This window comes from Ambystoma mexicanum, chromosome 4p (genome assembly GCF_040938575.1).
Source record: "Ambystoma mexicanum isolate Mex_15411 chromosome 4p, UKY_AmexF1_1, whole genome shotgun sequence".
NCBI lineage: Eukaryota > Metazoa > Chordata > Amphibia > Caudata > Ambystomatidae > Ambystoma > Ambystoma mexicanum.
Window position 1 is genome coordinate 299056245 of NC_090927.1, and position 17979 is coordinate 299074223.

A 17979-nucleotide genomic window follows, 5' to 3' on the forward strand; every position below is an offset into this window, starting at 1 on the left:
TATGTTTCACAGATAAGAAATCTGTAGAGGAGAAAGTATGCACTAGAAGAGAATTTATTTAGTTAGGGAGATTGTAAAACACTTTACAATGGTGTCTAGCACTAAAGTGAGATTTGGGCTTGTAGGCAGAGCATTGGGGAATACTTTCCATTTCCTAGGGAAATCATCCATATGCAATGTGAAAGATCGGATACCCATAGATTTGCTGCATTTTTGTGCTTTTTGACGATTTTAACTTAATATGCTCATTGAAACCATTCTGCTCAAATAGACAAAAAGGTCATGATCTTTCAAATGGTGTGCTTGATTTTAACGCAGGCGATGCCAGAATATAAATGTGACAACTGAAAACAAACTAGGAAAAATACATCAACTTTATTTTAAAACTTAGATAACTTGCTTAAATAGGTCAACTACTCCAAAAGAAAACCTGTATTTTCCACATGAATTACAGATGTTTTTTTGGAGGACAAAGACCAAATGTAAAAATGCTCAAGGCATATCTTCGCAAAGTGCATTTGACCAATGTATCACGGTGTACAGGCGCACACACGCACACCATCAGATTAGCCCGCCAAATAATTAAACCATATGACCATACGTTTACAAATACACTACTTTTAAAAGGACAAGCATTTATGCGTTTACAAAAGCAGATCAAATGCAAGAAAATCAATGAGTAACACTATAGAACATAATATATGTACATACAATAATGTTCCCGACACATCAAGAGTGTGGTGGAATAAAGTCCACATTAATCATGGACACGTTACTACTCCAATGTTCCTTCCCCATGTATTTAAAATATTGCATTTTCTTCACAATTCGTTTTTTCACATAGAAATGTGTTTCTTCAATATAAAATAACTAAAAACTGCTATGCATTTTACAAAAGACTTCTGTTCTGCAAGGATTGCACATAGTTGGCTTAAAACTGGACCATCATTTATTGCAAATGGTGTTTTCTGTGGGCAATATGATTGTGGGATCCAGTCCGCATGTTTACACCCTCTTCCTGAAATCGAAGTTTTAAGTAGTATGTTTTATTGGCTGTCATCTTCACTTCTCTATCAGTGTTTTCAAATGGTCAAGGCTGTACTCCTTCACCAGGATATCTGCAGAGTCCAAAGCTTTGATCTTCACCAACAGTAGAACCACCTCTTCGGTCTTATCCCTGAAAAACAAACAAAAACACACACACACCATTAATGTATACCTGCGATGCACGCTTCATATAATTAGTAGTTTACAAGGATGGATACCAGGAAATTCAGGTACAAAAAACAAAAAACAATTACAAAGTAATTTTAAAAACATTGAAAAAATAATTTCTTCCCCAACACATTTGACAGTGGGCACATGTTGTACGTACAAGTGTGGAGTGAAGCCCTATGTACCTCGTACAGACAAATCTCCAACCATGTATTTCTTCTGCAAGCACCATCGGCTTGACCGCACTGCTCCTTGATGCACCTAACTGAAAAAGGACCTGAGCGCTGCACTCAATGTGGTTTAGGAGATTTTGTATTGTATAAGTAAATGCATTACTTTAAATAAAAAAAAAACGTTTAGCAGTGTAACCTGGGCCGGCAGGAGAAAATATGTCGTAGCTTATTTCAAAGTGAGTTTTGTGCCCCACCCCTTGCCAACATGTAGGAACACACGCCATGCATATGTGAACAATAAAAATCCATAGAGGTGGAGTAGTTTAAAGTTTCAAAATGCAAAAGGGCAGTGGATAAAAGGTAATTAAGATTTTTGTACAACAAGCAGTTTCAGTGAGTGCAGTTTTTTATCCCAGCAGCATACATCGTATCACACAATCTTTCATCATCAATCAATATTAATATATACACACAACAGTCTTCAATATTCATATAAAATCCTGGAAATGTTCTTATTAAAGGCTAGTTGTGACATCCCAACTGACCTTTAGTAAGAAAATGACATCATAAATGCGCTGTAATCAGTTATTACGCTCAGGGTGCGATGTCAGAATGCCTGCTGCTTGAGCCAGCACAGAGCAGAACTCCACCTGTCATGGTCTTCAAAATGACCGCCCTGGTCAGGGGCATTTGGGCCTTCCCATACTAGCAGGTCAGGCCATCCCATTGGCTGCCCCCTATCTACATCAGCCAATCGTGGGCACCGGGAGGCCAGAAGCCGGCCTTCAAACAAAAGCCCACCTCTAAGGCCCTGTCTGCCCTGGTCAGTGCCTGGCTGGATTTCAAGGCTCTACTATCATACAAATATAGCCAAAGATGCTCCATCATGTTGGATACTCCAATCCCGCACCACTGGACTGCGATATCCCCCTTCTTGCCATCACGCGAGTACTGACTGTTGGCTTGGTGGCTGCTGCGTCCTTACTTGACTCACTCCCCCTGCGTCTCCAGTCATTCACATGGCGGATGTCCCCTGTACTACGGGGAAACTTCTCTGCTTCCACTCCTTGAGCCACATTTCCACTGACCCCATCTCTGTACTGCTGTGGTGCAATTCCTGTGTCATCCTGCATGTATGTTGGTGAAAAAAAATCGAATTTAGGTGTGCCTTCATTCTGCATTGTATTTGTCTTTTTTTTTTTAAACAATTTTTATTGATTTTACTTCAACTTACCAAACTTGCAGTACTTATTACAATATTTCAATTTTTTGCGACTCAAGCAATGTCTACTGTGTCTCCCGTTCCCTCCCCCCATCCAAGCCTACACTACTTCGTGATCTACTTCTTCATCTTGCAAAGGGGTTCCTTCTCCTGTATTCTCTGCTGGGTCCTGGTCACTCGACCAGTCCCAAGTGGGCCCAAACAGAGCGGCTATTGAATGTTTCCAGGCTGTCAAGGTTTCTGCTTCTTCATCCCCTCCCGTATTGCTAGCTTCCTGCCATATTGCAGTTTTGACTTCCGCCCATTTCTGAAGGTCTTTCCACCACATTTATATCCTTGGTCTGTGGCATGGCTTCCATTCCATAGCAATTCTACGCTTCGCAAGTATATATGCCAAATTCTTTAGTTTACTTACATGTTTAAGTTTACGTGGTCTGGGAAACCCCCCTAACAGAGATGCCCATGCCATTTCAACAGTTATCTGAATCCCTTTTTCTTCCAATCTGTGGGCTACTTCACCCCAAAATGTCTCAATTTCTGGGCACGCCCAGAATATATGCGGAATCCCACCGTTTTCGTTCTGCATTTTTAAATTTAGCCATCCTCTGGGGTGTCATATAAGCCCTGTGGGTTATATACAATTGTATTTGCTGTAGCCTCGCATTCCTTGACACTTTCTTGTGGTACCCTTGGGCCCGCTCCCACATCCCATCACTCATAGGGGCACCCACTTCTTCTTCCCAGTCCTGTCTCAGTTGTGCCACTTCCTTCCCCACTTTGGACATCACCAGCTCATATATCCTGGATATCTCGTGCCCTCCCTCTGCTATATCGTACATCATTTCTATGGCGGCATAAGGTTATTCCTCTAGTACTATTTCGGACCATGTCTCTTGGATGCGCCGCACCATCCTATGGTATTGTAATATATTGCCCCGTATGTAACCCCGTTTACTCCACCAACATTCAAAATTCTTTTATCCTCCCCTCTTGCCATAGGTCTCCCACTGTTGCCATCCCTACCGGTTCCCAGTGCTTCCTGATCATCTTCATTAATTGGACTTCTTTTCCCGTCAATGCGACAAGTGGCACTTGCGGGGAACACAGGGTTGGGTTCTCCATTACCCCACAGGCCCTATGCCACATCTTCCATCCCATTATTATCATCTGTGGGGGCTCTTTCATATCTGATTTGGGCAGCCATATAATTTCTTTCAGGAAGAATGGGGCACAATCCTGTCTAAATAACCTATATTCTGAGGTTGGGTCCTCAGATAGCCACTTTGCCACATAATGTAGTTGGCTCGTTAGATAGTAAATCTCGTAGTTTGCCAGTTTTATACTCCCTTTATCATACAAATTTTGTAACTTCAAAAGGGCAATTCTGTTCCTCGTCCTGTGCCAGAGAAATTCCCTACATATGCTATGTATCCTAGCAAAAATCGCCTTGGTATCAGATATGGTATGTTCCCGAAACAATGCAACAATCTCGGTAGAACTACCATTTTCAGCATTGCCCCTCTCCCCATCATCGCCAAGGGGAGCTTTGCCCAGAACTTCATGTTGTTTTCGATGCTCCTGACCGCTTTCTCTGTGTTATGTTGGTGCTCTGCCTCCACCGTATGGTAAATGTTTATCCCCAAATATCTGAACGTGCTTACCTCCCCTGGTATTTGTATAGTTGGTAATTGATCTCGCAGGATCCCTACATACCTACCCAGCGGAAATATACATGATTTCTTGGGGTTCACCGCTATACTTGATAGCGAAGCAAATCACTCCATCACTTCCAAAACATATTGGAGGTTTTCTTCAGGGTTTCGTAAATACAAGCATATCGTCTGCATACAAGAAGACCAAGTGCGGCTCCCCTTTTATGTTAATCCCTATTATGTCATACTGCTACCTTAGATATATCGCATGGGGCTCTAGTGCTAAAATATACATCATAGGGGACCAGGGGCATCCCTGTCTAGTACCCCTACTAAGTTGCCACCTCTCCGATATTATTGCTCCCCTTTTTACCCTAGCCAGCGGTGCGCTATATAATATTTTGACCCATTTAAGATACCCAGACCCTATCCCATAACTGGACAGAGCTGCAATCAGCCAAGGCCATTTGACTGAATCAAAGGCTTTTATTGCATCCAACGATATGATTGCAATTTCGTCCACATCCCCTTTCGCGTGCTCCATCACTCGGTGGAGTCGCCTGAGGTTATTGGATATATTCCTTTGTGGCACATATCCGGTCTGATCAGGGTGTATTAGTTTGTTAATGATCCATCTCATTCTGTTTGCCAGGACCGCCGTGAGCATTTTGCTGTCTTGATTAAGCATTGACAGCGGTCTGAATTATCCGCAATCTTTGCCAGGCTTTTTGGGTTTACGGAGCGGTATAACAATCGCTTCGCTCAGGGACTCTGGCAACCTTCCTTTTTCGTATGCCTCATTTAGCATTGCTAAAAGCGGGGGGAAGCACCTCCTTTCTATTCATTTTATAGAATTCACTAGGGAGTCCATCGGTCCCCGGAGTCTTGCTGGTGGGTAGCTGTACTACCACCTCTTCTAATTCCTCCAATGTAATCGGGGCATCTAAATCCTCTCGCTCCTCCGTGTTAATTTGTGGCATGCTTATGTCTTCCAGGGTGTCCTTTATTTCCCTACAGTCACTTTCTCCTTCATCCCCATACAGTTGTTGATAGTACCTTAGAAATTCCCGATTCACGCCCTCTTGGGTGTCCACTATACGCCGATCCTCCTTCATTATTGCTCTAATTGGTGGTCTGGGGGTCTTGCTCTTATATAGCCAAGCCAGCATCCTGCCTGGTTTATCTCCACCCGCATGTTGTCTCTCTGCATACTTTTTATAGTTTAGATTGCCGTCCCAGTGTTCTGCACATTTCTGTTGCAGTCGGAGTATGGTTTCAGCATCTTCCTTGGTGTTACCCTCTCTGCTCAACGCTGTTTCTAGCTCTTTTTCCGCCTCCTGTAATTCTATTAATAACCCTCTTTGTAGTCCCTTGGATTTAGCTATGGCTATCCCCCTCATTACCACTTTGAAGGCTTCCCATAGCGTGCCAGCTGACTCAACACTACCAGTATTGGTCTGAAAGTAACTCGTTATTTCTCCTCTTAAAACCTCCCTGAACATTTTATCTTTTAGTACCTCAGCTCTGAGGCGCCACGTTGGTGTCCTTGCTCTTGGGGGTTGGCATTGCCAATTTAGGAACATTGGCGAGTGGTCTGATAGGACCCTTGCTTTGTATTCTGTCTGTACTGTTTCTGCCATTAGCTCCTGTGTGACAAACATATAATCTAGCCTGGTGTGCAAATTGTGTGGGGTCGAGTGATGTGAATACAGTGATGTGAATACGGTCTGTCCTGCGGGTGGCGCACCATCCATGCATCCTCAAACCTAAAGTCTGTCAACAATGACTGCAACGCCCTGGCAGCCGGGGAGGGTCTGTCTATTTTGTTATCCGATCTGTCTATTTTCAGGTTTAGTGTACAGTTAAAGTCACCTCCCCAGATCACCCCCTCACCCCCCCTACGTACATGCTCATTTTGGTATACAGAGCCTTGAAATATGCCGCCATTTCCTGGTTTGGGGCATATGCATTTATAATGCATATTTCTTTATTTTCCACCAGCCCCCTTATTGCAACCATCCTCCCATCTGCTTCCACTGTGCACTGTAGTAACTGGAATGGGGCATGCAGTGATACCCAGGTGATCACCCCTCTTGCGTAAGCGGAATATGTTGCACCGACAACAGCCCCATTCCATTTTTCCTGGATCACCTAGTCTCTCTTTTGTGAGGTGAGTCTCTTGTATCAGGGCTATGTCTATTTTCTGTCTGTGCAGATACATCATTACCTTATTCCTTTTCAGGTAGCTATTGAGCCCATTGACATTCCAAGTAATTACTTTAAGGTCCCCCATGATTCAATAACTTCCCACTCCTCCTCCCCTCTACCTTCATCTGGCATATTGGTATATAGATATAGGCTCGGTTCCCAACTAACATTGTCACACCCAACTCCATTCCCACCCCCCTCCCTTCCCTGCCCCAACTTAGTCTTCAACCAACTACTGCACCTCCCCCCTCCCAACTGTTGCCCAGCTCCATCCCTGGATCTCAGGAACCCCCGCATCTAGCCCTTTTCTCGTCAATTGCCCGTACTCAGGGCTCAGCAGGGAGATATCGCCCTAGTGGCTCTTCTCCTTACTCTATCTACCGGGGGTAGGTCGTCTCCTTCCCGTGTCTCCTGCATTAACCATCATAATAAGCTCGCTTGTCACTAACCTCTGATTTGTGCAGTCTATATTCCAGTCCAACAAGTCCATATATTGCACATTGTAATCAATTAGTACGATCATGTTTATCTGCGCCCATTATTATTCCCATCCAATGTCTTTGCCCCAGATACCCTCACACCCAGCTGCATATCACTTATCGTGTTCGTCTCGCTCCTACTCTTCACGCTCCGGACAGCCCTGGGCGTCCAGCCAGTTCGCTGCGTCTTCCGGGGTGTCAAAGTATGCTTTGCATCTGTGTAAAATCTTGAGCTTTGCGGGATACAAGAGCATATAATTAAATCCGGCTATGCACAGTCTCCTTTTTATCGCTGCATATCCGTAACATTGTCTCTGCACCTGCATAGTGTAGTCAGGTATGCAGTGATGGTTGCCGACACCCTCGTTATCGTTCCTCCTTTCCTGAAAAATTCCAGGATCTTCTCCCGATCCCTATAGTTCAGGATCTTTGCTATGATTGCACGGGGAGGGGCCCCGGGTTGCGGCCTTCTTGTCAGGGACCTGTGTGCGCGTTCGATCGCTAACCCCTGGGAGAGCCTGCCGGCTCCTATTTCCTCGATAATCATGATCTCCACATAGTCCATAGGGTCTTGGCCTTCTTCTCCTTCTGGTAGGCCGACCACGCGTATGTTATTGCGTCTCGCTCGCCCTTCGGCCTCATCTGCTCGATTCTCCAGGTTGGACACCCGTTTTAGTATGTGGACCTCCTTGGCATTATTGGTGCTGGTGTCCGTGTTGCTTTTCACAGCGCTCTCTAGGCTACTCGTCCTTTCTACGAGCGCACTCACAGCCTGTCTCAATAGATTGACCTCTATCCCCACTGCATCAATTTTAGTTTCCAGTGCCGCATTCAGATCCACCATCGCTATTCCCCACGAGGATTTTAGTTCCGTGATGGCTGCGAGGATCACCTCTCGGTGGGGCAACATCCGCAGGTGTAATAGCCAAGGCTTGCACTGGGGTGGTCGGGGTCTGCTGCGACTTGGTGAATATGTCTTTTGTTGGCTGTTTGGCCTTAGCTTTTCCCCCCTTTAAAGACATTGCACCACCCAGTCTCTGCTCTAGGCTACGTTTTCTCGGCGGTGTTTGGTTTCCTGTGCCACCCCTCAGCCTCTTCTTTGTAACTGCAGGGCTTCTTATTGCGCTGCCAGACGTGTGAATGCTTAATATTCTAGTCCACCGAGTGGGGAGTTTACGACTGTTTGATGTGGTTTCTGTATGATCCACCAGGTCTCCCCCAGGGTGTTGAGGTGCCTTAATGCCTTTAGCATATGGTCTCCCCACCAGCAAGACACCACTTCCAGTGTGCCACTGCCACACTCGCGCTCCACCTCCGTAGTGCCTGTGGCCGCCTCTGTGTGCTCTCGCCCTGCAGGCCTGCGCATGCCTTTGGTGTCTCTTGTTCTCATCAGCTCACGTTGTGCCCTATTGTGCACATTTATCATCAGGTATCTTAATGCCTATAGCATATGATCTCACCACCTCCAAGACAACACTTCCAGTGGGCCACTATCACGCTCCCGCTCCACCTTCATGTAGCCTCTGGTCACTACTATGTCCTCTCGCCCTGCAGGCTTGCGCATGCCTTTGGTGTCACCTGTTAAACATCAGCTCACATTGTGCTCTATTGTGCACATTTATCTTCCATCCAGATCATGTGCAGCGTTGGCTTGTCTGCTATAATGTATCTAGCAGAGTGTCAATTTATTTTGTGTCTTTTATCTGCCTCCAATAGCATCCATGGAGCGCAGCTTACACACACAGATGTCCATAATCTTGCCGGCCCATGTCGTATCTTATTTGAGCACGTTCACCGCGCTCGCGTGGCTGCTACTATGTATCCTGCTCGGCATCTAGTCAATTTCGTTTCCCAGATGCCGCGACTGATGTCGATTACATTTGGGGAACTCAGTCCTGCTCGTTCGGGTCCACGCACACAATCTCCCCGGTTTGCCCCTCTCTGTGCCTTTCGTTCAGTGACAAGCTGGCGGCGTGCATTCCCATCCGCACAGCCTGCTCCCCCTTTGTATTTTTTTGTTTTTTGTATTTTCCCCGGTCCGCTCCTCCCGTCTCGTGTGCCCCTCTCCAGTGTGCACACTCGGATTCTGCACACAGATGCTTCAGCGGGCCGCGGTCTCGTGTGTCCTTAATTGTGGGTTCCCGATCCAACCCGTCCGCTCTCCAGGCAAGCGCTCCTTCGTCTTCGGGTGTCGCGGCTGCAGTTGCGTGCGGCAGACCTCTGCTGTGTGCCGGTTAGACGGAACCGAGGTCAGTGCTCTCTATGTGTATTGTGCGATGGCCTCTCTCTGCACTGCTGCTGCTGTTCCCTATCATTCCCCTCCTCCTTTAATGAGCAAAGTCCACTTTTGCTGGATAGTGGCACAACCCCCAATGTCTTGGTGCGGCCATTCAGAGGGTCATCCCTTTGTTCTCAAATGGGCACCATTTTGTATCTTATGCCGTCCACATCTTGTTAACTTATCCGATTCGTACTTCAGCACTCTGTATGCGATTCTCATCGGATCTTCGACCGCTGGATGCGTCACATATTCGCACGACTGCAGCTTCAAAACGGCATCACTCTGCAGGCTCCGAGTGCATTTTTCTTCAGGATCGATACCGGATCAGCTGGAGCACAGAGAGTTCGCCTTAGTCCGTGGCCATGTAGCCATGCCCCCTGTATTTGTCTGTTAGTGCAAAAATCTAATTTAGGTGTGCCTTCATCCTGCATTCTATTTGTCGGTTAGTGTAAAAATCTACTTCAGGTTTGCCTTCATCATACATTGTATTGTTTTTGTACTTTTAACACCCACTTGGCCAATCGGATTCAGAACTGTGCAGTGCCGTGCAGCACACGCACCCTTAGCCCCCACTCGCTTTCTCTGTCTCTCACTTCCTCTTTTCACTCTGAGATAGCACTCTCGATCTCCCCAATCTACTCGAACTGCTACACCATCACCTATCCTCCCTCTCTCGCAAAATCTGGACAGAAAAAATATAAAGACAAACCCTAGCCTCCCAATTGCAGACACCTATGTCAGTGCATCCTCAAGAGAAATCTTCACTGACATCCTCTTCTCTGTCCCATCTCCTGACCTATCACCTCACTAACCTCACTCCTCCACATCCATTAATGGAGGCACCAAGTGGGAGGTCCTCCTTAAGGGCTTCATCTCATCTCGCTGCTGCATCAATGTCTACCTCACTGGCAGTGTCCTGGTTCGAGGCCGTCAGGCCAACATCCTTCTCTTTGACTGGATCCTGCAATTCTCATCAATTTTCTTCCTTTCCCTGCTGCCCCCACCCTCTACCCTCTCTGCTCCACCACTTTTGACGTAAGCCCCACGCTGCGTCGCTCCGCTTCAAAAAACCTTCAAAGGCAGCAATCGTTTCCACCTGCCGACCATTGACTACTGCTCAGCCATCAAACACTCTCCTGACCTCTGCCTTCTCCTGGAATACACTGACCTGGACATACTTGCACTCACTGAAACTTGGTTCAATGCCAGCTCAGTTACTTCCTCTGACTCCCTCCTACCGGACGGCTTTAAGATCAACTCAAAGCCTCAACCCCATTGTGCTGGTGGTGGGGTTGCCTTAATGTTCCCAGAGTGGATTCCTTCTTCCATCCTACCCACTCAGCCCCATTCGTCCCTTAAGGGCATATTATGCAAATTGGTCACCTCTCATTCCACCACCATGACCATTGCTACCATCTACCGGCCCCCGGGCTCTTCTGTTCCTCTCCGAGTGGGCGGACTTCTGTTCCTCCCTAGTCTCTACCACCTCCAACGTGCTACTACTAGCAGACTTCAACATCCAACTTAGACTCCTCTTGCGCAGAAGCCACCCACTTCACTGACCTCTGCTGCTCCCCATCACTCGCCATTCTTCTCTCTGGCCCTACCCATTCTGCTGGACACACGCTAGACGCCATCATCCAACCTCTCTCTCTCTTTACTCCGCTGGGTATCCCTCTCTCCTGGTTTTACCACTCACTCCTCTCATCTGGGTCCCTATGGCCCTGTGCCAACTGCCCGTAAAGCCCTGCCAACCTCCTTCATAAACATCCGTCCAATTAAACGAGTGTCAGCTGCTGCCTTCTCTTACACCTTCATTCTCCCTCGCCCACCCAACAAAGACTCCACCACTGATTGTGTCCTCAGCAGCTTCCATCTGTCCATTACCAACACTCTTGACATCCTTGCCCCAGTCATGAGGATCCGCCTGAAACCTGCCTCCAAGCGTAACACCTGGTAGAACTCCGAACTTGCAGACCAAAAACGTAAGTTCAGGGCTGCTGAACGGAGGTGGCACACCTCAGGCTCACCCTCTGACAAACTGGCCTGCCGCCTTATCCAGAGATACTACAGACTCTCCATCCGTGCCATAAAAAGAACCCACATTCAGGCACGAGTGTCCAATGGGTCCAACAACACGGCTGAACTCTGCAGAGAAGTTGCCAACCCGTCCGCAGTATCTTCTGCCACTACTCCTTCCCAGGACCTTTGCAATGCACTTGCCTCCCACTTCATTTCCAAAGCCCATGACATACTGAACAGCCTTGTCACGCACTCTTCCAACCCAACTCTCCTCCCTCTGCCCGCCTACCACTCACCCTCCTCCTTCGCTCCCGTCTCCCCTGAAGACATCACCAGAGTAGTCAACTCCACTAAGGTTTATTCCAAACAGGTTGCCCCATGCTCATCCAGAACCATCAAGGACACCTCTCTCACTCCTGCTCTTGCTGATCTCTGCAACCGCTCCTTTGCAACTGGTTCTTTTCCATCCTCCCTCAAGCACTCCCTTGTGCGCACCCTCTGCAGACCCTTCCTGCCCAGCCAACTACTGCCCCACTTCCATCACCCCCTTCCAGGGGAAACTGCTCGAGAAATTGGCCCTCCCCCAACACAACTCTCATACTGAACTTTTATGCAGTCTACATGACCACCAGTCTGGTTTACGAGCAGCCAAAGGCAGAAACTGCTCTTCTGAACACCTGTGAAGAACTGCTCGCATCCCTTGATTCCAACTCCCCTGCTGTCCTCATCCTGCCTGATCTCTCTTCTGCATTTAACACAGTGAACGATCCTCATAAAAAAGGATCTATGATACCCTTGGTATCTCGGTGCGGGCACTGGACTGGCTTACCTCCTTCCTAACCGACCATTCCTCCAAAATCATTCTGGGCCCTTTGTCCTCCCCTACTTCCTCCTCCAACGGTGGCATTCCCAGTGCTACATTCTTGGCTCTTTAACATATACCTTTCACTGCTAGCACGTCTCATTTCCTCCTTCTCACCCAACTTCCAGTGCTACGCTGATGACACCCAACTCTTCTTCAAACTTCCTACGGATGCCCTTGCACCTTCCACCATCCCAGACTGCCTCTCTGCCATCCAGGCCTGTTGCACTGCTAATGACCTCTGCCTCGATGCCAGCAAAACAAGAGATTTTCCCTATTGGGTCACCTGCACCCTACTTCTTCCCTTCACTCTGGCTTTCCTCCATGGGCTCCCCCTTGCCGCTCCTCTAAAGCCAGGAATCTCAGAGTCATCGTCTACTCCTCCCTTTCTTCTTCCTTCATATTCAGGACATTGTCAAGAAGTCCCACTTTCAACTCTTGCTTCTCAAAGGAACTCTACCCTTCCTTACCTTCCCCCAGAGACTCAATGTTACCCGTGCTCTGGTTCTCTCCAGGTTGGACTATTGCAATAGCCTCCTCCTATATCTTCCTTCGTCCACCCTGCGACCCCTCCAGCTAACCCAGAATAGGGCAGCAAGACTTCTCTTTGGCCTCAAGCCCAGGAACCGCATCTCTCCTGCCCTACAAAGCCTTCACTGGCTCCCAGTCTCAGCATAGATTAAATACAAATCCCTCTGTATCATCCACAAGGCTATCTGGGGCTGGGGACCACCATCTTCAATGCTTCCTGACCAAATACTCCCCTTCTAGACTCTTATGTTCCTCTGACACCAACTTCCTGCGTGTGAAGCGGTTAGCTAAACAGAGCTGGTGGTCGATCACTTTCCTTGGCCGGCTCCCTTCTGTGGAATATCCTCCAACTCCCTCTGCATCGTGAGCAGGACCTCCTTAAGTTTCCTTTCGCTTTAGCTCTTCCTTCTCCTCCTCTCTTCCCTGCTAATCATACAGTAGCGTGACTGATGTGCAGTGCCCTTATGTATCCTTGGGGCTCTGACTCCCCACATCTCTCATCCAAGCCTCTGTCTATTTACTGCACTTACTTAGGCTCACACTCCGCACGGGAGGTTGCACTTACGCTCTTCTCTTCTTAGCACTTCACCCCGAGCACTTCTCCACAAGCACCACACCACCTATCCTTTAACCCCTCCTCTCTGCACTTGCACGTTCTGAACACTCACAAAGCATAGCAGGTTCGTCTCACCTCCCCGTTATTCTCATTATTGGTTGAGTACTATTAATTAAATAATTTATCTTTGTTAATTCTCGTTCACCTTCCCCTGTTCCCACCCTGTTGTCCTGTGGGCGCTTTGAAACAGTTTTTCTAATTGTATAAGTATTTAACAATTGACCAATAAATAAAATGATTAATCGTCCCCCAAGTGTGTTTGAACGTTGTAGGCCCCCCTGAAAGAAGAGCTGAGGTCTCCCCAATCCAGGATTTTGTATATCATGAGAGGATCTGGAGCCCTTCCGACAGTGGACACACAGAACGAAGAATATGAAGCACAAGTCGCAGCCCTACAGGTAAGGTGTGTATCGGACACTTATTTTTATGATCCAAAAAATAGGCAAATGCACCCCAAAAATAGAAATAGGGAGCAAAAATACAAGAAATAGCAAGCAGGCACATGGGAGCCCGTCATCCTGATTTCATCCACACAGGTCCGTGGATATGTTTGGACCAGTAGTACACGTGATCTGAAGAGGTAAAACTATCTTTTAATGGACATGAATAGGTGCAGATATATTTGTTACGAAACATTTGTTTTTTACAGTTAAAGCATGTTTACTCGTTTATTAAATACTCCCATTGGCAATCATACTTAACTTCATAAAAATCCTTTTACTTCCAACTTTAAAAATAGTGAATACAATACTCCCACTTCAAAAACTTTTCTGGAGCACTGGCTATAATACTGCTTCTACAACAACCATTGTCAAGTCATCTACTGCAAGGCAAAGGTCTGCTCTTTCATCCAAAGGAGAGTCCTTCCACAGTGCCTTCCACTCTTTGGTCTGGTGAGCTTAACCAGTACCTGGTCCTGCATCAACAAGGTAGTCATTCGAGAACTCTGAAGAGGTGTGGGCCTGTAGCTGGCACACACTATCCAAAGTGGGGAACCAGCCACTTTGGTTGCATCCCAACTGTTAAAATCCCATTTTACCGCAATTGTTTAACTGCAAATAAGTAGATGGTGGGTAAGGGCTAAGCATATTGAAGGTGGGGGGAGGGGGTGTATGTGAAGTGGTGTGCAGAGGCTTCTCTGCATTTTGTGGTCAATAACAGTATAATAACTGCAGAGAAACTGAATTCGAGTAGATGGGAGGCAACCTGTTCTGGGACATCTCAACCTGGTGCTGTGAAACATGCAGTGCACTCTTGTTGCAGAAATTGGACATCATACCTCTGCTGCTCTCTGCCAGGAAGAGAAAGCCATCTTTTCCTCATTTGTCTTCAAGCCAGCAGACCTTGTCCGGGTCCCTTTATATGTTCATTTTGTCTGCAAAATCCTGGTGGTCAACCAATCTTGTGTGATCAGAAGCAGAAGCCCTCCTTTTGCAGCATGAGTCCAGACTGGTGATCTTCAGAACTGTTCAGTGACTGAAACAGACTGAAACCACCAAATCCAGCTGTGAGTTGTTGAAAGAAAAGCCCACAGCACCTGCAACCCCTAGAGCGGCAACAGTGAAACCTACAGTGAGAACGGTTTTCCACAAGAGCCTATACTTGCATAGAGTCATGGTCCATTCAGATCAGGGTTTGAGGAGTTACTTTGCACATCTGTTTTTCATTCCCTTCAGCCCCCATTTATTTCTACAGTCCTACTCTGCAGGAAATCCCATTTGGTGTCCTACAATATCCGGAATGTAGCTGCCCTCTTCCTTTGCAGGAAACCTACTTTTGATATATTATAAAAAGTGTCCCTGAATAAAGCACTGCCTACTGCTTTGAGCACGTTGCCTAGCTCTTCAACCCCCCCCTAACCTCCCAAAATTAGCCAAAACCTGGTTACTTACCTTGAACTCTGTTAAACACTGGTTCTTAGGTTAGGGTTGGAGTAAGTTACTGTGGACTCGTATGAACTTCCAATTTTAACACCCTCTTCCGTTTTATTACATTATAGCAATACTTTTAACTGTAATAATTCAAAAGTGTTGGGAGTTCAAATTGAAGAGCTTATTGTGAATATATATATATATATATATATATATATATATATATATATATATATATATATATATATATATATATATATATATATATATATATATATATATATATATATATATATATATGGGATTCATTACTCCCGTTACTCCCGTAATCGTATTTCTGATGCTTGTATCTGCTTAGATTCACATGCTGTGCATAGGCCATCTAGTGGAAGCTGCGGAGTATTACATTTTGTTTTTCGAAACTCGAAAATGGGCGTCGACACAGGGCGTGCCAGTAATACTATCCCTAGTGTGACGTCCACTGTACCCAAGATCCCTCACGCGTCTAGGATCCTCAGATTGTATTTTTTCTGACATGAGGTAGCATGAGGAGTAGCGTGAGTACACATAATCCAAGCAGATAGACAGAAAGGTAAGACTACAAGCAATCATGCGCCTTCTCTCAGAGGGGAGGAAGGGTGGGTCGCATGTGAATCTAAGCAGATACAAGCATCAGAAATACGATTACTGTGAGTAATGTATCCCTTCTGAGGCTTGTGGAATCTGCTTAGATCACATGCTGTGCATAGATTAGCGAGCAGAACCTGAAGAAGGAGGTGGGATGTGAGAAGGGTCATGAGCAAATAAGTGTCTTAGAACCGCTTGTCCCACTTGTGTATCTGCCTTGGAATGGGTGTCAATGCAGTAATGCTGAGTAAAAGTGTGAATAGAGCTCCAAGTAGCTGCTTTGCAAATGGTGTCAAGGGGTACATTTGCAATGAAAGCCAGAGTGGCCCCAATGCCTCTAGTAGAGTGGGCTCTTGGCGTGAAAGGCAGAGTTCTTTCAGAGAGTGAGTAACACAGCTGGATACAGTTAATAATCCACTTCGAGATGGCACCTTTAGAGACGCGATCCCCCTCTCTGCCTGTAGCTACGGAGACAAACAGTTGATCTGTTTTTCTTAGCGGTCTGGTTTTATTTACGTAGTAGAGGACCGCCCTATGCACATCTAGGGTGTGTAGTTTCACCTCAGCCGAGATTTTTGCGGGTCCTGGAAGAAAGCCGGAAGCTCGATGGACTGGTTTACATGGAATTTTGATATAAATTTAGGTGAGAACCTAGGGTGTGTGCGTAAAACCAGTTTGTCTTTATGGACAGTAAAGAAGGGATCCTGCACTGACAGAGCCTGAATTTCACTGACCCTTCTCATAGGAGTAATAGCTACTAAGAAGGCCGTTTTATAAGTCAGGTGTTTGAGACTGCTTTTATGCATGGGTTCGAAAGGGGGGCCCATGAGCTTGGCTGGCACCACATTAAGGTCCCACCCTGGTGGTGGGTTTGAAATAGGAGGGTGAAGTCTCTTTACTCCTTCCATGAAGGCTTTAACTACTGGTACTTTCCACCACGAAACCTTGCTATGGGAAGTGGTGTAAGCCGACAGGGCTGCCAGGTGTACTTTCAGTGAGTTAAAAACCAATCCTGCATCTAGCAGGTGGAGCATGCATGTAACAATAGTGGAAGGAGTGCAATGAACCGGGTTGATTGGTCTACTCTGGCACCAGATAACGAACCTCTTCCACTTGTCAAAGTAACAGTGCCTTGTGTTTGGTTTCCTAGATTCCTTTAGGATGTCCATACACCTCTGTGGCAAATTGAGATGTCCAAACTCTATGACCTCAGGAGCCATGCTGCCAGGTTCATTGAGTTGGGTTGCTGGTGCACTGTTTGACCTTGGTGCTGGGACAGTAGGTTGTACCAGGCTGGAAGTTTGATGGGCTCGCACACCGCCATCCTGCGTAGGTGTGGGAACCACGGTTGTCTTGCCCACATGGGAGCAACTAGGACGAGCGTCATCGATTCCCTGTTCATCTTGTTCACCACTTTCCTGATGAGAGGAGTTGGTGGAAAAGCGTACGCAAACATCCCTGACCAGTTCATCCACAGGGCGTTCCCCTGGGAGTCTGGTTGGGGGAACCTGGATGCAAATCCTGGGCATTGTCTGTTTTCGTGTGTGGCGAATAACTCTATAGTGGGGAAACCCCACAGAGAGAAGATATCTTCTACGACCTCTCTGTGTAGAACCCATTCGTGTTCCTCTGGGAGGGAGTCTCTGCTCAGAGCATCCGCTAGGGAATTGAGTTCCCCTGGAACATGTTGTGATGACAGGAAGATGTTCCGTCTGAGTGCCCATAACCAGATTTTCTGGGCAAGCTTGGACAGATTTGGCGAGCGGGTCCCTCCTTGCTTGTTCAGGTAGAACTTGGCTGTTGTGCTGTCCGTCCGGATTTGCACTGACAGGTTTAGTAGGTGGGGCTCGAACGCCTGAAGCGCTCTGAATACTGCCAAAAGCTCTAGTAGGTTGATGTGGTTCTTGGCCACTGAGTGAGACCAGAGACCCTGAGCTGTGTGGTGGAGATGGTGAGCTCCCCACCCCGTCAGACATGCATCTGTAGTGACTACTGCCTGTACTTCGGGATCGTAAAAGGGTTTCACCTGTGCGAGATTCTCTCTTGTCCACCAGTGAAGGCTTTGTACCAGTGTTGGCGAAACGACCACTAGATCGTCCCACTGACCACTTGCCTGAGACCACTGTTTCGCCAACCATTCCTGCATGGGACGCATGCGCAGGCGCGCGTGGGGGACCAGGTAACTACATGACGCCATCATGCCCAGTAAACGCATTGCTT

General features: G+C 47.0%; 1 protein-coding gene across 2 annotated transcripts in view; it reads right to left on the minus strand.

Annotated features, from left to right (window-relative positions):
• Window positions 1-356: 356 nt before the first annotated feature.
• Window positions 357-17979, minus strand: part of GCFC2 (GC-rich sequence DNA-binding factor 2) — a 945959-nt gene continuing 928336 nt past the window's right edge. For both annotated transcript variants that reach the window (XM_069605850.1, XM_069605849.1), the window contains exon 18: window positions 357-1177. In XM_069605850.1, coding sequence (XP_069461951.1) covers window positions 1063-1177 — 115 coding nt within the window. In that variant the 3' untranslated portion in view covers window positions 357-1062. The remainder of the gene's footprint in view (window positions 1178-17979) is intronic.